Source organism: Amblyomma mixtum, chromosome 1 (assembly GCF_055824585.1).
Source record: "Amblyomma mixtum isolate Tamu chromosome 1, ASM5582458v1, whole genome shotgun sequence".
Classification (NCBI taxonomy): Eukaryota; Metazoa; Arthropoda; class Arachnida; order Ixodida; family Ixodidae; genus Amblyomma; species Amblyomma mixtum.
Window position 1 is genome coordinate 77,620,123 of NC_143012.1, and position 23,864 is coordinate 77,643,986.

The 23,864-nt window shown below is 47.6% G+C and overlaps 1 protein-coding gene across 1 annotated transcript in view; it reads right to left on the reverse strand.

Annotated features, from left to right (window-relative positions):
• The window catches only part of LOC149366854 (FGGY carbohydrate kinase domain-containing protein), a 45,824-nt gene extending 23,405 nt beyond the window's left edge, over positions 1-22,419 (reverse strand). Inside the window, exons 1-4 of the mRNA XM_089552737.1 lie at positions 21,953-22,419; positions 8,719-8,824; positions 6,309-6,460; positions 3,953-4,178 (exon numbers count right to left, since the gene is read on the reverse strand). Coding sequence (XP_089408863.1) covers positions 3,953-4,178; positions 6,309-6,460; positions 8,719-8,824; positions 21,953-22,126 — 658 coding nt within the window. The 5' untranslated portion in view covers positions 22,127-22,419. The remainder of the gene's footprint in view (positions 1-3,952; positions 4,179-6,308; positions 6,461-8,718; positions 8,825-21,952) is intronic.
• Between the last annotated feature and the right edge of the window lie 1,445 nt (positions 22,420-23,864).

Sequence of the window (23,864 nt, forward strand, 5' to 3'; positions counted from 1 at the left end):
AAGCCTGAGGATTCTATTAACAGGCTAAATATATCGACGGGCGCCCGCCGAAAGAAATCTGGTTAGCCGACAAATATGAAATTCGTTATTCTTATGCTCGTCCCCGCAAAAAAACCAACCGATTTCCGCAATGTCTTGGTTGGTTTTCTGGGGTTTAACGTCCCAAAGCCTGAGGATTCTATTAACAGGCTAAATATATCGACGGGCGCCCGCCGAAAGAAATCTGGTTAGCCGACAAATATGAAATTCGTTATTCTTATGCTCGTCCCCGCAAAAAAACCAACCGATTTCCGCAATGTTTTGGTTGGTTTTCTGGGGTTTAACGTCCCAAAGCCTGAGGATTCTATTAACAGGCTAAATATATCGACGGGCGCCCGCCGAAAGAAATCTGGTTAGCCGACAAATATGAAATTCGTTATTCTTATGCTCGTCCCCGCAAAAAAACCAACCGATTTCCGCAATGTCTTGGTTGGTTTTCTGGGGTTTAACGTCCCAAAGCCTGAGGATTCTATTAACAGGCTAAATATATCGACGGGCGCCCGCCGAAAGAAATCTGGTTAGCCGACAAATATGAAATTCGTTATTCTTATGCTCGTCCCCGCAAAAAAACCAACCGATTTCCGCAATGTTTTGGTTGGTTTTCTGGGGTTTAACGTCCCAAAGCCTGAGGATTCTATTAACAGGCTAAATATATCGACGGGCGCCGGCCGAAAGAAATCTGGTTAGCCGACAAATATGAAATTCGTTATTCTTATGCTCGTCCCCGCAAAAAAACCAACCGATTTCCGCAATGTTTTGGTTGGTTTTCTGGGGTTTAACGTCCCAAAGCCTGAGGATTCTATTAACAGGCTAAATATATCGACGGGCGCCCGCCGAAAGAAATCTGGTTAGCCGACAAATATGAAATTCGTTATTCTTATGCTCGTCCCCGCAAAAAAACCAACCGATTTCCGCAATGTTTTGGTTGGTTTTCTGGGGTTTAACGTCCCAAAGCCTGAGGATTCTATTAACAGGCTAAATATATCGACGGGCGCCCGCCGAAAGAAATCTGGTTAGCCGACAAATATGAAATTCGTTATTCTTATGCTCGTCCCCGCAAAAAAACCAACCGATTTCCGCAATGTTTTGGTTGGTTTTCTGGGGTTTAACGTCCCAAAGCCTGAGGATTCTATTAACAGGCTAAATATATCGACGGGCGCCCGCCGAAAGAAATCTGGTTAGCCGACAAATATGAAATTCGTTATTCTTATGCTCGTCCCCGCAAAAAAACCAACCGATTTCCGCAATGTTTTGGTTGGTTTTCTGGGGTTTAACGTCCCAAAGCCTGAGGATTCTATTAACAGGCTAAATATATCGACGGGCGCCCGCCGAAAGAAATCTGGTTAGCCGACAAATATGAAATTCGTTATTCTTATGCTCGTCCCCGCAAAAAAACCAACCGATTTCCGCAATGTTTTGGTTGGTTTTCTGGGGTTTAACGTCCCAAAGCCTGAGGATTCTATTAACAGGCTAAATATATCGACGGGCGCCCGCCGAAAGAAATCTGGTTAGCCGACAAATATGAAATTCGTTATTCTTATGCTCGTCCCCGCAAAAAAACCAACCGATTTCCGCAATGTTTTGGTTGGTTTTCTGGGGTTTAACGTCCCAAAGCCTGAGGATTCTATTAACAGGCTAAATATATCGACGGGCGCCCGCCGAAAGAAATCTGGTTAGCCGACAAATATGAAATTCGTTATTCTTATGCTCGTCCCCGCAAAAAAACCAACCGATTTCCGCAATGTCTTGGTTGGTTTTCTGGGGTTTAACGTCCCAAAGCCTGAGGATTCTATTAACAGGCTAAATATATCGACGGGCGCCCGCCGAAAGAAATCTGGTTAGCCGACAAATATGAAATTCGTTATTCTTATGCTCGTCCCCGCAAAAAAACCAACCGATTTCCGCAATGTTTTGGTTGGTTTTCTGGGGTTTAACGTCCCAAAGCCTGAGGATTCTATTAACAGGCTAAATATATCGACGGGCGCCCGCCGAAAGAAATCTGGTTAGCCGACAAATATGAAATTCGTTATTCTTATGCTCGTCCCCGCAAAAAAACCAACCGATTTCCGCAATGTTTTGGTTGGTTTTCTGGGGTTTAACGTCCCAAAGCCTGAGGATTCTATTAACAGGCTAAATATATCGACGGGCGCCCGCCGAAAGAAATCTGGTTAGCCGACAAATATGAAATTCGTTATTCTTATGCTCGTCCCCGCAAAAAAACCAACCGATTTCCGCAATGTTTTGGTTGGTTTTCTGGGGTTTAACGTCCCAAAGCCTGAGGATTCTATTAACAGGCTAAATATATCGACGGGCGCCCGCCGAAAGAAATCTGGTTAGCCGACAAATATGAAATTCGTTATTCTTATGCTCGTCCCCGCAAAAAAACCAACCGATTTCCGCAATGTTTTGGTTGGTTTTCTGGGGTTTAACGTCCCAAAGCCTGAGGATTCTATTAACAGGCTAAATATATCGACGGGCGCCCGCCGAAAGAAATCTGGTTAGCCGACAAATATGAAATTCGTTATTCTTATGCTCGTCCCCGCAAAAAAACCAACCGATTTCCGCAATGTTTTGGTTGGTTTTCTGGGGTTTAACGTCCCAAAGCCTGAGGATTCTATTAACAGGCTAAATATATCGACGGGCGCCCGCCGAAAGAAATCTGGTTAGCCGACAAATATGAAATTCGTTATTCTTATGCTCGTCCCCGCAAAAAAACCAACCGATTTCCGCAATGTCTTGGTTGGTTTTCTGGGGTTTAACGTCCCAAAGCGACTCAGACCATGAGGGCCGCCATAGTGGTGGACTCCGGATAATTTCGACCATCTGAGGATTCTTAATGTGCACTGATATCAACCCAGTACACTCTTAGAAAAAAGGTAGTAGTACTTACTAACTTTCGGGGTAGTAACTGGTTGTCACATATGCTACCCTTTTAGTAACTGCAGTTAGCAACGGGAAGGTTAGTAACAGTTGCTAACCCATTGAGTTAGTAACGGCTGCTACCTGCAGTTAGTAATGGGAAGCTAGTAGTATTTACCAAGAAACTGAATATAAACTCGCATATGTTGCTAGATTCATCGTACGATGTGCTGGCGTGGCTTGTCAAATTTATGCGTATTCGAAACATAAGTAAAGCATCACAGTCAATTTGAATAATTCCGGAATCTAGACAGAGCTATCACAGCGTGCTGGCCGTAAATCACACACTTAGGTTTAAGCTTATCGCGCATTACATGTAGAAATTATGCGAGGTGATGGCATCAATAACCTTACCGAGCGCACATAGTAACGCAGGAAATGCACGAAAGAGTCACACTAGCGCACTGCGCGTGCTAATGTAGGTAAATCTTTCTGAGTCTTATATACTCCGTAAATCAGACTCTCATTTACGGGCTAGTGGTTCTTACCGGTTGAGCTAAGATACCAGCGTTAATTATGAAGTTAAGATTGTAGAAACAGCTTAGTCTACCTACCCATATGCCCCTGCACAAATGTTTAATTACAAAACCAGTTTATTAGCACGACAATCTGTGTCAGTTTATATTCTTTGACCTTATTTTAGGGCTAAAGGAACGGTTACTAACTAGGTAGTAACTAGCGGCCATAGTTAGTAAAAAGGTAGCAAGGGCTACGTTTACTAGCTATACCTTGAAGAGGGTAGTAAATAGCTGATAAAAGGCAGTAAAACGAAGTCACTGTTAGTAACTGCTGCACTTACTACCTTTTTACTAATTATTTTTTTGCGAGTGTACACGGGCCTTAACCATTTTGCCTCCATCGATAAGGGACCGCCGCGGCGAGGAACGAACTCGCGTCTTTAGGGACAGCAGCCGAGCGTCATAACATATGGGGCACCCTTGATTTTCGTAATGAGAATTCGGATAAAAAAAGCCAAAGCTTATCAGCAGCTTGCCTATTATCTTGTAGCCGTCTCGTGTCAGGTCCTCGAGGCCTATGCGTATCCAGAAGGACTCCTGCCACCCGGGCTCCATGTCCGATCCGGGCGCCGAGCCCGCCTGGTAGGTCCACTTGCACACGGCCGAACACAGGGAGCGCGACGCACAGCCCGTGGCTCGCCACGTCAAGAAATCCGGCAAGTCAAGGGCGAGCCCCATTCGTTCCCATGTCGAGGGCATGTTCTGCGTAGGCGTTGTTAAGCAGAAGGAGCAGTCGTTGACCGCGTGGAGCTTTTAATGGACTATGGACACAAAATTCTTGCTTTCGTGTTTTCTTCTTTCGAAACGATGTGTTAGACGTTGGTATATACGTACCATCGGGGACAAAAGTGGTATACTCCACGCCGCTGGAGCCGCAGCAACTGAAAACTGCGGCATTTTGGGGAGCTAAAGCACGAAACATTGAAACGAGCCAAGCGACATGCCTGCTGATAATAAAGGTCACGCATCGGCTGTCACGATCCCAGATGCCACGTGTAGATGGCGTTGCGACGCATTTTTCCGTTGCTCCGGCTCCCGCCGCGTGGCGTATACCATTTTTGTCCCCGATAGAACATGGAGCACCCCGTGGTATTCGCCAACGACCGCTTTATTATTGATAACCGAATTTCTTCTTGACGCTGTTTCGGTTTCATCAGCCGAACGATAGCTGTGATGTGTGGTTGAACTTAAGGTCACAAGAGGCACGAAAAAACAGCGATATAACTGCTGATACGTCGTTTGTTGCCATTATAGCTTTTGAAACGGGCTGGTTTAAGTGCCAGTTTGATTTAAAACTCCGTACGAGTGCTTATATATTGCAGTGTTTCTGTGACTCACGTGACCTAAAGTGAGCCATCGTGCAGTTGTTGAAACCGAAACAGCAAGAAAGAAGAAATTTAATTAATTATTTAGCGGTCGTAGGCGAATACCACGCGCTGGTCCATGTGTTCTGATGTCTAACGCACCATTTCAAAGAACCAAAGAAGCAAACACGCAATAAAATTAGGCGGCTATAGTCCTTTAATGCATCGGTTAGTATCCTGACGCCAGGAAGTGCGATATTTCAATGCCTCCATGGCGTCACTTCGGCACAACTAACAGCATGGCATGTTCCCGTGGTTTCCTATTGTTAGCGTGATGCAGATATTAAATTATACTGCGGAATCAATCATATTTGTGTTCCTGGATGAGTGAGTACATGTGGGTGTCATCCTTGAAAGACCAGTGGTCATCGAAAGTTGTCAAGCACCTTCACCTGTGATCTAAGCAGTCAGGCGCACTGCCGTAGCTTCTATCGCTGATATCCGCATTCCCGATCAGGCGCTTTCATCGCACATCCGAACAATGCGGACTGGCGACTGCCAGTACATGATGTACGCGGCGTTCCTGATGCGCTTGTTACTCAACCGTAATAAGGGAGCAATCACTCACTGACATCCATCTAAGAGCAGCCACACGGATATAAAGGAGAGCTTTCTCAGAAACTTCGTAGTTGAAGAGAAATTCGTCCTGGAGCGGGGTTCTACCCCGGGACCACCGCTTCACCGGAGCAGTCGCTCTGCCAACTGAGCTAACCGGGACGGCAAGCTTATATTAGGGCGAAAGCGAATGGATCCATAACTCGAAGTGGGAATAATGTTTTTAACTTCAAGTTATTGATCAATTCGATCTCGCCCTACCATAAGCTTGTCGTCCCGGTTAGCTCAGTTAGTAGACCGACTGCTCCGGTGAAGCGGTGGTCCCGGGTTCGAGCCCCGCACCAGGATGAATTTTTCTTTAACTGCGAAGTTTCTGAGAACGCTGTATAGCTTTCCTTTGTAGCTGTATGGCTGCGCTCGGGTGGATGTCAATGAATAATTACTCCCTTATTACAAATCTACTCCACCTTGGAGGTTTACCCTAAAACATTTAAAAAACGTTGTTACTCAACTCAGTACAACTAAACTTATTGGCTGAAAGAAGCCAAAAGGCATGGAGCTGAGGCTCCAACGACGTGATGTCGAAGATGTTTAAAAACAGAACCTCATAAAGCGCGCGCCTGAATGGCACACGTGTCTCCGGCTACCAGTCGTCGTTTTCATAGAAGGATAGAAAGCAGGGCAAGTTGGTTACGATCTATTATACAACAGCGCAGAAGACAAAGAACAAAACGAAGCAGCACTCGTGTCGTCTTTTCTTCGTTTTGTGCCTTGTCTTCTGCGCTGCTCTATAATGGGTTGTTTTCATCGAGAATTTATTATATTCAGTATGCCCACACTCTGTTGAATAACATTTTTTCTTCACCATTGGCCATGAAAAATGATAAAAGCGGTCTCCTTGGCGCTCACCGACCTGTTTCAGCCAGAGGAGCTTGGGCGGCTGCATTTCGGGTGAGATGGTCCCGCCCACGAAACGTAGCACGGAATGACCCGTGGCACTGATGGCCTCGGCCTGCGACACTGCACGGTGGTCCATCCACAGCACCACATTCTGCTCGGGCTCACCTGTGAGAGGAGTGACATTTTCTGAGAACATACTTCTGCCGGATATGTACTACAGTTTTAGCACAAATCAATAGTCACACCGTCAGCAGTAACCACTTCACACCAATCGTACTATGCGTGAATAGCCCCGACAATGAACCCGAAAACGACGGCATCACCATGCTTTGTGTGAATCCCCAATGCGAATGTTCTTCAGCAAATGTCAGTAAGAATAGCTCCACAGATGGGCAGTCATATGAGAATCCGCAAATACTACGGACGAAGTAAATAGGCTTTAGGGCAAAAAACTAAAAAAGCAATTGATCTTCACGAACTCATATCACCAACACCAGTCTATGGAACAACTGAGACGGTAGTTCTTGATGCTAATTTCTACAGCTCTCCACATTCTGCTTATTATTGGCGCGTCGTTTTTTGATGCGAAAAATAGGGAGGGGTTGCTAGGGGATCAGCTCAATAAAATTGATAAACATTGACAAAGTAATTACTCATTGGCATTCACCCAAGCGCCGCTATACGGCTACAAAGGAAAGCTATACAGCTTTCTCGGAAACTTTCTACTTGAAGAAAAACTCGTCCGGGCCCAGGATCGAACTTAACCCGGGTGTAGCGCCTACTGGGGCAGGTTCTCTATTAACTAAGCTAAACCAAGCTAAGACTCAGTGGATGCTAATGCAAATCTGCTCTACCTTGCGGAATTCCACTAAATCATTGAACTGTCACCGTTCCCCCTTCGAGTTGATCAGTTCAGCCTCGCCCTATCATCTGCTAGCCGTCCTGGTTAGCTTCGTTTTTAGAAAGTCTGTCCTGGATAAACGGCGGACTCGGGTTAATTAAATCCCAAGGACAAGGAATAATTTCTCAGTAAGTTTTCGAGAAATAAGTGCCGTTTTTCTTTTTTCTGTAGCCGTATAGTTGCGCTTGGTATGGCTGCGCTAATGAGTGATTACTCCCTCTTGTAACAAATCTCCTCTATATTAGGGGATTCCTCTACTAAAAATGATGGATCAATCCATGGACGCAACGAATGGCTAAAACTCATCACTGGCGCAAAACAATACGAACTTGAAACAAATTCCGCTACCGAGTTTGTCGCATCGGACAATAGGAGTTACGGAAACAGTTCAGCGGCTGTGCCTTTCTCAGGGACACGACTAAATTTCTACAGCATTACAGCCAGCCGCTTCTGACTTGGCACCATTGGCAGCTAGTGTACTGTGTGTGTATAACGTACAGCTTTGTAACTGCGGAACTCAGAAACAATTCGGAAAAATTATTACGACAACCAATGCTAAACGATGGAGTGGAGCCGTTCGCGATCGCCCGTTAAAATGTTTGGTTATATAGCCGGGCGAGCCAGTCTTCGCAGTAAGTGCATTCAGAGCCCGCCGCCTACACCTCTTGGAGCTGAACCTTTGACTTGCAATGTATTGGAAAATATGGCTCAGGTATTACTGGGAAGATTTTTTTCTTCTGCGAGCACAAATGAAGCCTGCTGATAGTGTATACAACACATCGTAAGTGATGTGCCAGGCGTACGTCACACAGGTGAGCATCTCCTTCCTGACATCTACTGTCTTCAAACCTACCGCCATCGACAGAAGCACTACTTCCTATAATATGCGCAAACGCGCAATGAGGTTTGCGGTTTTGTGGCGCCAGGCCACCGCGCACCATGTGCTTAAAAAGCAACTGCTAGCGACTCCTATATGCAGTCTAATCAGGTATTACGTCATTGTCACCGTCTGATTCACAAAGTTGGAAACTGAATTCAACAAATAAGTTGAATAATTATGCCCAGTTGTGAGCAAGCGCTTGTGTTGTTCAGTCTTCCTTGGCTGGTGTACTAAATGCGATATGTTTTCCATGGTATATTTTTTCCATGATCTAAACTGTTTCTCATAAAGGGCATCTAAAGCGTGAGTTTGCACTGTGCACATTTATCATTATTTCCGATGATTAAAACTTTCATTTCCATTAACTGAGGTATAACGACATCAGTAATTCAATTTACCTAAACTTTTACGTAGGCCTGCTGTAGACATTGCATTCATGCTTTCGCCGCACCTCATCTGTCGTACTAGAAAACGTATCCGACTCAGTGCAAAAAAATATTTGCTCCAAGGAGTTACCGTGCGACCAAGAATTTTCAGGACAGTACCGACTTACCTATACGGCACGGAGCATTCTTGCCTCTAACAAAATTCTTTTTTTTTTCTAGAATATTAGTAGCGCAGGTTTGGCACCACAATACACACCTTTGGGGCTGACAGTAAGCGGCCGGCCATTGTCGTCTAGTATCACAAGCGAGCAGGTGGCGTCGAAGCCAATGCCTTTCACCTCCTTTGCATCCCGGCACACCTCCTGCGAAGAGTTCCAACAAATAAGGCGGTAGATACTTCCAGCCTGTCATAATCAAAGTGCTCCCTAACAACCACTGCGTCCCACTACGGGGAATCCGGTTCGTCATAATTAGAAACAAAATTTTGTGCGAAGCAGGGCACAGGCGTTTGCCGTTCCAGTTTGGCCTTTCAGTGATTCGCTGCAACCTTATGCCAGCAAATAATCTCTTCTCGCCACTTGAAGCTCTGCGGCCAACAAACTTATTTGGGCCAGTGTTCCGTCTTTAGAGGCATCTGCGGAAGAAGGGACTGACATTGCAGCTGACATTTTAATACAGAAGAAATCTATTTACAAAAACACACCTACTTGCGCTGCTGGTGCCACCTATCAGCTGCAGCAGCATCACAAGACAATAACAGAAGACAACAAAAATTAAAATGACGGGCGAGTTATAAGGAACAATATATGGCACGTAAAACATCAGCATAGAGATAGAGAACCCAACGATGGAAGTGAAGCTACGTCTCAGCATGAAAGCTAGTACACAAAAAATATCGCTTCACCCCAGAACAGCGGCAGGAACTAAGAGCAGTATGAGCCAAGACTCGACGATTCAGTTCACTGAATCAGCCAAAAAAGGCACCGTTAAGACCGAGGAGCAGTAAAATGTTTAAAGGCAAACAAAGGATGAATAAGTGAAAAAATATCAGTGGACGATCAAACATTTGATCCAAAAATTCTGCGAAAGCAATTGGATTTACGCTCGACGATTACTCTGAGGCTTTCACTCCATTGAATGCTTTTACTCTAAGCCGAGGCTTCACACACGCGACAGACTTTTTCTGAGGGTGAATGTGGGCGGAAGTGGATCGAGGATGGCGGTGAACGGATGGGCGGCCCCTTAAATTAGGTCTATAGCACGCAAGTGGACTGCGGAGGTGGAGTGTGGAGGTAGAGTGCGGAGGCGAAGAGTGTAGAGGTAGAGTGTAGAGGTGGACTGTGGAGGTGCTGTGCGGACGTGAAGTGCGGAGGCGGACTGTGGAGGTGCGGTGTGGAGGTGGAGTGCGGAGTGCGGAGATCCAGCGTTGAGGTGGAGTGTCGAGGTGGACTACGGAGGTGGAGTGCGGAGGAGGAGTGTGGAGGTGGAGTACGGAGGTGGAGTGCGGAGGTGGAGTGTGGAGGTTCAATGCAGGGGTGGAGTGCAGAGGTGGCCGAAGGGTGGTGCTTCTGGAGGGTAGCTGGCTTTCCCACTGTGTCTTCAAATTCGATTTCGCCGTCGCTTTTGCGCTCCGATGTTATGTGGGTTTCTCTTGGGTGGAGTATTTGTAGAAAATGGATGTAAACGTAGGTTGTTGGTGGGCGAAGGTCCTGGAGGGTAGAGCTGGATGAGAGGTTGGTGGATTGCACCTCTAGAGGGTGAAGGCAGGTGCTGGTGGAGTGGTGAGATGGATTGAGGGTGTCGCTGGGTGGGTGGGAGGTATGCTGCTGAGTGATGCCTCTACAACATCGACTGGATGCTTCACTTCAAGAGACATCAGATTCAAGAGGGGGGCGGTTACTATAGCGTGCTTACGCATTAGAACATGCCGTGCGTTTATTCTCTTAGTACCGAACAGTTATGTGAGGTGATGACAGAAGTCATCACACCAGGCTTGACTGCCAAAGAGTCCAGTGCACTCCTAACCTTTTTACTAAAATTTTTTCGCAGACCATTATTGACACGAGCCTAGTACTTTTATTGCTCTAGCACTTATAGTTGCCATTCCCCGCATTCAGCCGTTGTTGTGTTTGTCTGTTTGTCTGTCTGTTTACTGAAACTGGTTTTGTGGCACGCTGCTCAGCTGCCCGCCGAATGGCTGGCAGGTGAGCAGCCTGCCCACCCTGTCAGGCGACTGCTCAATTAATCGGGAGAGGCTGCTCGCGAAGAGCAACCTGAGTCACAACCCAACCCAAGCAACCCAAGTCCCACCGATGGCAGCACCTGCCATAGAAGGGCAGTGGCGCATCGCTTAACCGCTGCACCACTGCTCCTGGAGTGGCAGGAAGACTCCCTGTGATCTATGAATGTAGAGAAGGACCAATTCCGTATGTATGGGCATTAACCCATAGTCGTTATCCTAACAATTGCCATCCGCGAACACCGGATCTGAACACCGGAACCGAAAGGAAAACCTATCTGCTAGCGCCCCAATTCGTATTTGGCTTAACTACGCAAATCGACCATCATTTTTAATGAAAATTGCATTTAAGGGATGCTCTCTGAGGTTAGCTGTCAGCAGGTAATACGCAAAAGTGCCAGAATTCATAAACGGTGTGTGCACCTTGGACACTCATAATGTATAGAAGAAAACCCTCGGGAGGTTGTAATTGGCAACTCCGTAAATTACATCTTATAACTGTCGAAAGCTGCTTGTAAGTAGCTAGAGGGGACTAATTAGTATACACACTGTAATAATGACTAAAATGCGCTCTTCTATAAGCTCTCTTAGACAAATCATTTCGACTCACGGTAGCTCGCTGGCAGCTCGCAAAAATAACGGGCTCCCCCCCCCCCCCCTTCCGCGTGGTGAACACGCAAAGAACGCAGCCAAGAAAATGGCCGTTTTGAGCCACTTCAGACAATTACTCAGCCACAGTGCATCTACTGTCGTTCATTATATTTCGTGCACTCATTTGTTCCAACGCATCGACGCACCGATTCTAAAATCTGGTAAGCCGCAAAGTTTTCAAACACTCTATTAAATGTTTGACAGATTTTGAAATGATTTATTGTTTATCAGGGTTTAACGTCCCAAAGCGACTCAGGCTTGAGGGATGCTGTAGAGAAGGGCTGCGGAAGCCGCATGTTACGGCATTTGTGGCGCACCTCAGAAATATTCGGAGTCTGCAGCTAACTATAGGAGAGCCTTATAACAATGCCTTCGTTCATTGCGGCATTGACTTCATAAATAACTGCAAGAACGAGCCAAACCTATTGCGTCAGCAGTCACTTCACGTTTCAAACCCACTTGGAAACGCTCCGGGGGTTCTTACTTTTTTCTAACGCCTCTTGGGGTCTGTTGAGCATGCATTAGCTTGACAGACGCAGACCGCCAAGACGTCGAAGAACTAAAAGATGCCGGTACACCGTGATTGCTTGCGCGGTTGACAAGAAGCTGGCAGATGAAAACATATGCACGAACGAAAATAGCACAAATGCAGACCCCTCCTTCTTACCCTTCCACTGCCAGTCGTTTCAACAAGTCCGCGGCTCAGAGACGTGACGAGCACTTGCTCACCTGTCGAAACGTTGGCAGAGAAGCAAGCCAACTACATCTGTTCAGCCGCGGGTCTAGTGAGCTAAAATCACAGGCTGAAAATTGGCTATGGTGCAAATTGCGTAGTATTGCGAAAAAGCACTCCAAATAAACCGGCCTCAGCGGCGGAAGAGCCAGAAAGCTCAAGTTCAAATACATTCCGTAATGTTTTCAGTCAGAAGCCCCAAATGTAGGTCAGGTCACAGAAATGAATGTACCCATCGTGGTGGCTCCCTGACTAGGACGTTCGGCACCTGAGCTCAAGGTCGCAGGTTCGATTCCGGCCGCGGCAAATTCATTTCTATGGAGGTAAATTGCAAAAATAAAAAGCGCCGTGTGCTCGCATTTCGGCCCGTGTTAAAGATCCCCACGTAGTGGCTGAAACTAATCCGCAGCTTTCCATAACAGTGCAGCTTATGCATAGCCCGCAGTATTGTTCTAGAACTTAAACATCATCTAAGCAAATGCCTGAAGAACTAATTTTGGAGGAAAGAAAGGGCGTGTTCTGTTATTTGTCGAATATAGGTCAGGATAGCACTGTTCTGTGCACGTTTAGAACAGCATGCTTCAAAGCTATGTCTGTCGCCAAAAAAACCCAGCTTGCTGCTTTCAAGAAAGGCACATCAGGGCTGCCAGAAAAGCTCGGTGCGCTTCAAGTTTCGTTATTTTGGGAGCAACGTCTCAACCGACAGCAACCTGCTGTTTGTCTAGAGTACGGCTTTGTGCCAATGTGACATGTCGTTGTCGATTCCCTCGGCTGTCCCCATTTTCAGAACAGACTTTTTTTTCTTTAAGTCGTTGCTCTTATACGTGAAGAAAGCCAGCAAGCTGTTCAAACAGGCTCAGAACTGTATTGCTTGGACACGGTTGCGTAATAGGCTTGCACCCAAAGCTTACCCGAGAACACAAAGTGAGCACCGATATACAGCCACACATGCGCAACAATTCTGGCCAAAATAATTTTTGAGTGGGAAACCGTTTATGAACGCAATTTTTTTCATATAATGCAAGGTTTCACCACAACAGTCAATATACACGCAAATAACTCGAAGGCAGTCCCGCATTTTCTTTTTATTAAAGGGAAGCTGCATAGGTTTTGGAAGTCATCGAGCAGTTTAATAGGGTCGAATGTGTGAAACTTGCAGGTAAAGCTTGCGAAGTCTTTTTGGGCTAGCACTTTAAATAGTGAAGTAATCGCCAATTAAAATCCAGACGCCCTTCAAGCTTCTTCGCAGCGCACAACGCCAAGTGGGGGCGCGTGATGACGTTATCGAAGGTATCGGTACATTTCCAACGCACAAACGCCTGCTTTGAAGGAAACAAAACCAACACCACCGAAGGCAAACCCTGCCGAGAGTTGTTTGGCAGCGTCTAACGAGTCAGGGCAGGGTGTGGCTGACGACAGTGGTAATTTGAAATCATACCTTCCGTGACGTCACGCTGAGTTTCCCTGCACTCCTCTGGTGCATTAAGGAGAAGCGCAAAATTCAATCGTCGAATAGGTCTCTACTTTAAATGCTAGTGCAAAAACACTTGGCATGCTTTACCTACAGCCTGTAAAGATTTGAATCCTTGAATATCGCGAAATTCTCAAAAAAGTGCTGCAGTTGCCCTTAACGTTCTTGTTATCGTCAAAAGCCTTCCCCATTGGTTTTCTATGGCAGTGTTAACTGTTCGATGCGACCGGTGGAAACACTTTAAAACAAAGATTTCGCTACTTATCAGAAGACCAGACCATTACCTTCAATACTTCCATAACGGTATCTTACAATTTTCGAATTTCCAAAGTTTTTGTCCAAGAATGTTGGACATGTGAAGCATTTTTTTCCAATAATAAAAGCAGTTTCTGTGTCCTTACTGCTTTCACCGTGATTTAGTTCAAGCTGCCATGCCTAAATTAAAAATGAGCAGCAAACAATATCGCTAAAGGATAGCCCTACACTCGGAACATTTCTTCGTGTCAGCAAAGGTGCACGCGTTGTTCCTAAACTGTTATGTTTGTACATAGCCGCACGACACTGCCATGACACTGCAAAACAAAGAAAATTAACAAACGCTTTAAAAAAGCAGCGGCACAATTTATGTTCCTCTAGAGTCAGCAAGCACATATTTTGTAGCCTTCAGCCTACAAGCAGCGCCATTTTGTTCTTGCCGAATAACTGTCGCTTTTTTGTACTCCAAATCAGGGTTCAAGAGGTTTACTTATGAGTTAACTGAAGGGATTCATAACAGTTATTCAGTTAATTTATTTTCTTAGATATTTTAGAGTTTCAGAACAGACTGTTTTTTAAAAGTCCTTGTTCTTACCCGTGAACAAAGCCAGCAAGCTGTTGAAACAGGTTGAGAATCATATTGCTTGGGCAAGGTGGTGTAATATGTTTGTACCAAAGCTTACCCGAGAACACAAAGTCAGCACAGACATGCAGCTAATGCTGTATGTCAGAGCGCGTTGATAATGTACCTCTTAATTTATTGCTGAAAGCATTATAGTTTTAAAACGGTGATGGCTGCAGAACAGCTGCACGCAGGAAGCCGATTTCTAATCTAAAGTGACAGGAAACCAGGCATCTTCCTGCTGAAATTCCGCTGGGATTGGTATTGGGCGCTCATTTTTTAAATGAGCGCAAGTTGATTCACGAATTTTTGGTTGTTTTGATTGGTCTATGGGGTTTAACGTCCCAAAGCGAGTGAGGCTATGAGGGGCGCCGTAGTGAAGGGCTCCGGAAATTTCAACCACCTGGGGTTCTTTAATGCCTACTAACGGAACGCTATCAGCTAAGAGGCATGCCGTAGTTAAAGGCTCCGGATTAGCGTCGACCGCTTGAGATTAGGAACTTTTCACATAGCATGTACCGTGTTACCGGTACAGGAGTACCGGGAGCCCGCGCGCAGCCAATGCGCATGCGCAGATGGCGCCACGTACCCAGCAGCTGCGCGCGCGCCTGCGGCATCGGACCAGTCAGCGCGTTCACACAGACAGTTGGCGGGATCCCGGTATTCCGGTAAGGGTAACGAGGTACACGATACACTGAAGATGCCCATTATTCTCCATGCACCGAAATGTCAGTACACGGCCGTTCTTGCATTTCGCCTTCATCAAAATGCAGCCGCCGCGGCAAGTCGTACAATAAGAATCGCAGCTGAACCTTGTTGGGGTCGGGTAGCGTGGTCGGGCCGGAGGAGGGAACGAGGAAGTCGGAGACGCGATTAAGAAGAAAACAAGGAAAAATTTTAAACGAGGCTATTTACGTGATTTACAAAAAGAGCAACTAAGATTGACTCTCAAAGGAAGGGAACTTCTTCGCCAACAGGAGTCTCTGGTCACAAAACATCCCGTTAAATAGGCTTCGTATTCCCTAGATCCCTGACTGGGAATAAAGTTCAAAAAACGACGTCCAATCAGATGGGCTGTTGTGGACACTGTTTTTTACCACCCACGGCCGGGGGTGGTGCTGGGTTCTCTGGCTCTCTTGCAGCTCGGTCGATTGGAAGGGGTAGAGGCTGAGTCATCAAACAGTGCGGGGATGGAATTTCCCGCAGTCTACCAGCAGGTGATGAACATCGTCGTACTCCCCCTCCGGCTGTCCAAAACACGAGACCTCTGTAGAGGACACAGCCGTCTTTAAATTAACAGCAACACCTTGTCCTTGCGCTGCACCACTCCGTTGTCCGGCGACCCGAGGGTAGACTCGGTCACCTTACGCCGCCACCGTCGCCGCTGCTTCCACCGCTGTTTCCGCCGCTGTTTCCGCCGCTGCTGCCGCCGTCGTCAGCCCTCGCCGCATCTTCGGCCTTCGCCGCTGCCGCCGTGGTCACCCCGGTCGAGGGAGTCCGCTGCCTTAATCCACTTAGGCAGGAGGGGAGCGCGAGCACGACAACCTCTTTTATTGCGAAAGCAATACTGCTTGCACTTTTCTGTCATCGATGGTCGTGGTGCCTCCTTACACAGCGGCGCGTCACGTGTCCATGTGACGTCACGACAGACCGAGAGCCGGGGCCCCAGCTAGCGCCATCGATGGTGGAGGCGGTGGAGGTACAGCATTACACGCCGGCTGCGCCGCTGCCGAGAGAGGGCGCTCGCTAGAGAGGGATAAAATGGGGGGCTGCAGCTGCGCTCCTCTCAGTGCGCTATGTCGGATGATGTGTACAAGGCGAGGCTGGAACGATCTGCTGCGGCCAAGTGACGGCGCCGCGCTGAAGAAACAGACGAAGAACGGGAAGAACGGCTAGCTAAACAACGTGCGTAAGCAGCAGCCTGGCGAGCACGCCGGTCAACATCGCTTGATGCGGGTGCATCTACAAGTGCAGGGCCAAGTTTAATGAGTGACGTTTATCTTTCCTCATATCTTTCAACTCTCTTCTATCTGCACGTGGCAGCGGTGGTGGCTCGGCTGGAGCCAGTAGGCAGATCCGTGCACTTTCCTTTTCATTCTTTTCTCAGTCGCAACCAACCAACCGTCGGCGCAGAGCGGCGGTAGACACGGCGGATGCGGGCTGAAGAAACGGATGAAGTTGCTTTCGCAATTTCCGGGCTTAACCAAGCTGAGCCACTGCCAATTATTTTCGACCTCCAAGAATATACATGGAAATTGTGTCATGTTGTTGGCACCGCAAAACAACGTTTTATGCATTTTATTTGCGCTTAAAATTTATGGCTAAATAGGTGATCCTATAATTTTTAATCCTATTCACTGCAAGGGCTGTCCCTTCCCATTTTTTTTTTTCTAAAAATAATGTACGAGAGAGGACGGTTCCAGCAATATTTCTGGCAAGTCTATGAACTGCCCATTGTGCGACGGAGATGTTGAGATACGTGCTCTCTAGACTGTTCAAAACCGGTTCCACTGCCGCTTGCGCAGTGTCTGTGCCGAGCGCACGCAACAGCCCAACGAGCAATATGGGGACGCCCAGGCCCGATGAATTTAGACACATTATAAAAAAAATCAAAGTATCTCGGTGGGGCATATTAAGAATAACCATTCCGGCCGAACACGACGAAAATTGTCTGGCTGCAGTGCGTAAGATTAACTGCGGCTCTTTTTGAAATGCGCCATTGCGGCAGGGTGATGTGAATGGCTGCGTTTCGCTGCCGAAGCCTTTTTAACATCACAAACTCACGAGAGAGGGCGAAATTATTCGCACTTTTTGCAAATTGCGAAGTGTATAGCCTGACCTGTTTCGTGTGTACGATGAGGTTAGAATTACTTATCTGATCCGAAACTCCACTGCTTATTTATTCCTAATACCCTTAAAAGCCATCTTTCGAGGGTGCTAGATAAGGGGTACAACAGAAAAGGCTAGCCATGCCAATCCCCTTTATTTATTGCATTTTCGACAACGCCCTTCTAACATGTTTTCTCGAACGAAACAAAATTGTTGGAGTTTAACTCAGTTGAGCGTGGTTTTGCGAAATTCGTCCCAACGACGCAGACGGCTCCGGCCGATTCGTTCCGTCCATAGCGAGAACTGCAATGCGAATGCCGTGTGAGTGGCGCCGGCTCCTTTTTCCCGCAAACGGCGAGTCACGTGGTCAGTCACGTGACCACTGCTGCCAAGATGGCGGTCGGCACGGTGGCGGTTAGTGGCGGTGCGCGTTTGCAGCTGCGGCGAGTGACGTGGTATATGACGTGGCTGCCACACCTCCACCGCTCCTCCACTTGAAGGTCAAGTTGCGGCGCCGATGACCTCGGCTTGAGTGGGCCAGTAAAGCTTTCGCTTTAAAAAGAGAGAGACCTTTAATAAGCGTTCGATGTCAGGATTTCTGGTTGCAGTGCGTGGAATTAGGCTGGGGTTCAGCGTGTTGTGCAGGAGGAATAATTCGGCCACAAGCGGTAAGCTGTTCTTTTCAGCGCGGAAACCAAAACTCCCTTCACAGCAGAGGCCTTAAAGCAAGGCATCAGAGCAAGTTGAAGTAATCAGCTCTGTAAAAAAAAAAATCGCGCTCAAACGGCGAGCCCGTTGAGACGTCAGCTAGCGGCAGTCACCATGATGAGTCTATAACCACGTGCAATTAACCATCACTGAATGTGTGTGGGCCCCTGTGGTTTCGCGCTCATCAGTGGTCTCCCGCGAATGCTCTCTATAACGTGAACACGATACGTTATTTTGCTTCCACAAAGAGGCTTTACCCAATTTGGATGTAAAAGTGTCCCAAGAAAAAATCTTCATTCCCATCTTTTGTGTGGAAAAAGGTCTGCCACTTGACCTGCTCCTGCCCAATATTTTTTCTTTACATTATATACTATGAACACAACAATGCCTAATTTTAATGTTTCACATTCGTTAAATTTATGTTTTTATTTCAGAAGAGTCATCTCATTGACAAGAGATGCAAACCTATCAGCAGCCTTATTAAGTGACTGATATATTCGCTCCTCATAAGAGGATTATGTGAAAGTTTGTCATGAAAACAATGCGTTTCAAGTTGCTGCTCGGTAACTGAAATTTGACAGCGAACGGCATGGCTAACAGTGCAATCGACTGCAATGCCAGACAGCAGTACCACCTATTTTCTGCGAGGCAGAGAGCTCATAACCCGTTTCGTGTTACACCATCATCATCAACACCAGCCTGACTACGCCCACTGCAGGGCAAAGGCCTCTCCCACGTTTTTCCAACTAACCCTGTCCTGTGCCAGCTGCCGCCACCGTATCCCCGCAAACTTCTTAATTTCATCCGCCCACCTAACTTTCTGCCGCCTCCTGCTACGCTTACCTTTCCTGGAATCCTATCTGTTCGCCTCACGAGCCAGCGGTTATCTTGCCTTCGCATTACACCCCCTGGCCAAGCCCATTTCTTCATCTTCATTTCGACCACGATGTCATTAAGTTGTGTTTGGTCCCTGACCCACTCCGCCCTCTTCCCGTCTCTTAACGTTACACCTATCATTTTTCTTTCCATAGCTCGCTGCGCTGTCCTTAAATTGAACCCTTCTCGTTAGCCTCCACATTTCTGCCCACCAGGTAAATAGCGGTAAGATATAGCCGTTATACACTTTTCTCTTGAGGGATATTGGCAAACTTCCATTCATGGTCCCAGAGAACCTGCCAAACGCTCTCCAACCAATTCTTATTCTTCTAGAGTTATTCACTCTTGTGATCGGGATGCGCGGTCACTACCAGCCCTAAGTAGACGTATTCCCCTTACCACTCCCAACACCACACTACCAAATGTAAACTGCTGTTCTCTTCCGAGACTGCTGAACATTACTTTGGTTGTATGCATATTAATTTTTAGACTCACAGGACAGCTTTGCCTGTCTAACTCATTGGTCATGCTTTGCAGTTGATCTTCTGAGTGACTTAGCAAGGCAGTGTCATCAGCGAATCGCAGATTACTTAGGTATTCTCCATTAACTCTTATCCTCAACTGTTCCCAATCAAGGCCTCTGAATACATCCTGTAAACAGGCGGTGAATAGCATTGGCGAGACCATGCCTCCCTTCCTGACTCCCTATTGGAATTTTATTTCTGATTTTATGAAGAACTATGGTAGCTGTGCACCCGTTGTAGATATCTTCCGGTATTTTTACATAAGGGTCTTCTACACGCCGATTCCGCAATGCATCCATGAGAGCTGAGGTTTCCACTGAGTCAAATGCTTTCTAGTAATCCATTGAGGCTATATATAGGGGTTGATTCTGCTCTGCGCATTTCTCTATCACCTGATTGATAGTGCGATTATGGTATATTGTCGAGTATCCTTTAAAAAAGCCTGCCTGATCCTTTGGTCGATTGAAATCTAAGGTTGTCCTGACTATATTACCGATTGGTTTGGTTTATGGTTTATGGGGTTTAACGTCCCAAAGCGACTAAGGCTATGAGAGACGCCGTAGTGAAGGGCTCCGGAAATTTCGACCACCTGGGGTTCTTTAACGTGCACTGACATCGCACAGTACACGGGCCTCTAGAATTTCTCCTCCAAAGAAATTCCAGCCGCCGCGGCCGGGATCGAACTCGCGTCTTTTGGGTCAGCAGCCGAGCATCATAACCACTGAGCCACCGCGGCGGCTCTATTACCGACTGATTACCTTAAGTAAATACTTTACAGGCAACGGACAGTACGCTTTGTTCCCATCTTGTTTAAACGCTGAAAAGCACGGGAGCGGTACCATAATGCGCCGTTTTGTTATCGAACACTTCCCTCCCGCTTCGTTGGACAGAGAACCCTATTTTTGTCCACTGCCCTCAACACTCGCTGCCATTCAGTGCTTGAAGTTAAGGTGGTCTCTGACCCCTCCCCTAATTTTCACAGGGGATCTGAGACACCGCCGTACTGGAATGTGGGGATTGCATGAATCCGAAGTAAGCAACCATTCTTTTTATTCTTCTTGTCACTGATGGTCGGAACACGTCTTCTCTTTTCTTAGAAAATTTTGTGTGATTTTTAGTACGAATCATTAACACGTTTTCTAAAACACCAGACGTAGAAAAAAAAGTTAGTAGCACTACACAAAGGGTGGAAGAAAAAGGGGAACCCGTGCCCTCACACCACGAGTTAGTCCAGAGCTGGCAGAGCGTGAGGATCGTTTGCTTCAAGTCTGACATAAATGAAGCAAACCACGACATTTACAAATTGCTTCTCCCCGTTGTATAAAACGATGGGCAGAGCAGACCGCCAGCCGCTTTTTCTCCCTTCCTCTTTATTTACCCCTCTACGTGTGCTTGAGTCCCAAAGACTCCCCTTCAGTGAGGCCAGGCTTTAACCACCACTTCCGTTGCAAAATGGTTCATTCGTTGTTTCACGCCACCTGGAGGCGAATTATGCCCGCATGACTGAACAATATCTGGGCGCAAATTTAAACAGTGCCGAAGAACAGGAGAAGCTTTCAGAGAGGGCATTACGCACTGCATAACTTTTCAGACTTTGTCCATCGCAAGTGCACACCTAGCAGACACTGCGTGTTACCAGCAACACTTGGTAAAAGTGCTTATAAAAGAATACAGATGGCCATCTACTGCATTAACAAACGGTTATCGAGCAATCGTGATGAGAAAGCCACGCGCTGCAGCGTTCTTAGTGTGAATTATACAGCGGCAGAGCAAACTGACAATCGCCGCTCTGAGACACTTGAGACCGTCTGGCTGCGATAGTGGCACTAAAAAAAAAGCGAAAGAAAATCCATCCACGCCACCCGGAAAGAGGCGATAACAGCCCTCCAACCTAACTTCGCGAAAACATGCGGGCAAGCACAAGTGTGGGGACGTGCACGTGTCCGACTGTCAGCTGGTCGAGGACAGGCCAAAGAAAAAGAGCGGAAGAGCTTATCGATTAGATTCTTTGCCAGCTACGAACAAGTCGCCATTGTATGCGTCCTCTTCCGTGTGTTGCCCATAGTATCGCTTCAAAAGAAGGAACAGCTGGTCGAGTTCGTACGGTATGATTTCGAGAAATGGTAACAGCAGCAGCATCCCGAACGATGTCAGTTGCTCGCCTGCCTCAATTTGATTTGATTTATTTATTTATTGGGGTTTAACGTCCCAAAGCGACTGCCGTAGTTAACAATCCGAGCAAGCCAATCTTGGTTTTAAGGCGGCAGGACGGCATACAACAGCAGGAAATACAATGAACCGATTCGCTCTGTCCCGTCCACTTTCAGTGTTGTGCCCGTACTGATACCTCTCAACCAAGATTAACTACAATCAACCAGCCCATCAACAAGTTCTCCGGTGCACAAGTTGTCTGTCCAGCTCCTTGCCACGTTTGTGTCCTTCCCGTTGTCCCTTTCACAAAAAGATGTATTCACACTAACGCTCGGTTGAATTTAAATCTCGCGCTCAAACCACACAGCCTATACCAAAGTGTCCAATATTTACACAGTGCGCGGACTCCGAAGCGCTCGCTCCCGGCTTACCTTGACGACCTCGCAGCAAGCCTTCCATATCTGGTCCGAGGACTGCTGGTAGAATCCCGGCTGCGGATTCCACGTCTCCAGGGGTCTCGACGCCGTCTTCAGGAAGCGTCCCTTTTCGGTGACGAGCGCGGCACGTACGCTCTGCGTTCCCACGTCCACCGACACAAACTGCATGGCCCTGCCGCCGCCACCGTTGGTGTTTGCACGGCGTCCCGGCAAAGCCTCCGCCGTCGCCGCGTCGGGAAGCGGCGTTCTCCTCGCACGCTTCGCCGTTGTCGGGCTGGGAGCCAGTGTGTTGGTTGGTTGAGCGGTGGGGTGTTTCTGAACGTGTGTGCGCTGTGCGCGCGCCGGCGGCTGCCGCTGCGTTTATCTCGGCGTGGCTGTCACACGCAGACTCCCTCGCTCGAGCGACCTTGGCGGTCCCCCACCTTGCAGCGCCACTGCCGCCGGCTGTGATGTCGCCTCTGTGGCTTCCTCCCCGAGCCGCCCGCAGTGTTGAGCGCCCGCCCGCTCCTCTCTTTTTGCTATTCTTTCACTGTCCCTCTTTCACAGTTTGCTCTCACCTCCAAATATGCCGCCACTTTCCCTCTCCCTCTGTTTTTGTGTCTTTTTTCAATTCCTGGGCGCACCTGGGAGCTTTTTGCTCCGCTGCGCGCAGTGTTTACTTTGCGCTGAAGGAAGCCAGGTGCCGCGTTACACGCCTCGCGGAATACCCTCAATAAAATTTGTTCCCTCTCTCTCTCTACATCCGATGGCTGGAAAAAGAAAGGCATGAGCCAAAACAAGACGCTTAGGTGGCGCTGGCTGGCATCGCTAGGCGCATGCACAGCGGTATAGTCGCGACGGTCGCCAGTTTGCCCGCTAACGAGACGGTACGGAAGTCATTCGTTCGTTTTTGTGTGCTCACGGACAAAAGTTTACGCGATGAGGGTGAGCGGAAAAACAAATTCTTTTTTGCGCGGTTAGGCAGACAAGATTTCGGAAAGACCAGGAAGTATAAGCGACTCGCATGCGCCGGGCACCAGAACGTAACTATATATATATGTATATATATATGGTCACCTCAAGTGACTAAAACCTTTGCTGAGTTGCCTCGCTGCCCAGTCAGGTAACTATATCCGTTCTGGCGCGTGGCACCTTTAGGCGAAATTCTTGAGGCCCGTGTGCTGTGCGATGTCAGTGCACGTTAAAGAACCCCAGGTGGTCGAAATTTCCGGAGCCCTTCACTACGGCGTCCCTCATAGCCTGAGTCACTTTGGGACGTTAACCCCCCCCTCCCCCCGCCCCGATACATAATAGTAACCTACCGACTGTGTCAGGCGACAGCTCATTTAATTGTGAGAGGCTGCTCGCGAAGAACCTGGGTCGCAACCCAACCCAAGCAACCCAATGGCAGCACCTGTCATAGAAGAGCAGGGGCGCATCTTAACTTGACCGCTGCACCACTGCGCCAGGAATTGTATGAAGACTCCCAGGGATCTATGTATGTAGAGAATGACCAATTTCGCATATATGGACTTTAGCCCATTATCGCTAGCCGAACAACTGCCATACGGAACACTGGATATGAACACCGGCACCGATAGGAAAAGCGAACTGCTAGCACACCAAATTCGCATTTGGCCTAACTACGTAAATCGACTGCCTTTGTTTTTTTTTTTTTTAACGCGACAGTGTCAGTACCCCCATGTCGGGGAAAAAAGAATTCGTGGCGTCGGCGTTGGCAGCCGTTTTGAAGCCTCGCAGCCAGAGCGGCCGGAGCAACCGGCCGCTCTTGTCAACCTACGAGGGCCACCTAGGTCAAGTGATCTTGTAGCGCCATCACAACCTGCCCACCGGGTTGTGAGCATACTGACCACCGTGGCAGGTGGCAGTTAAATTAATGATAGGTTTTGAGAGTTTGCTCCGGAAG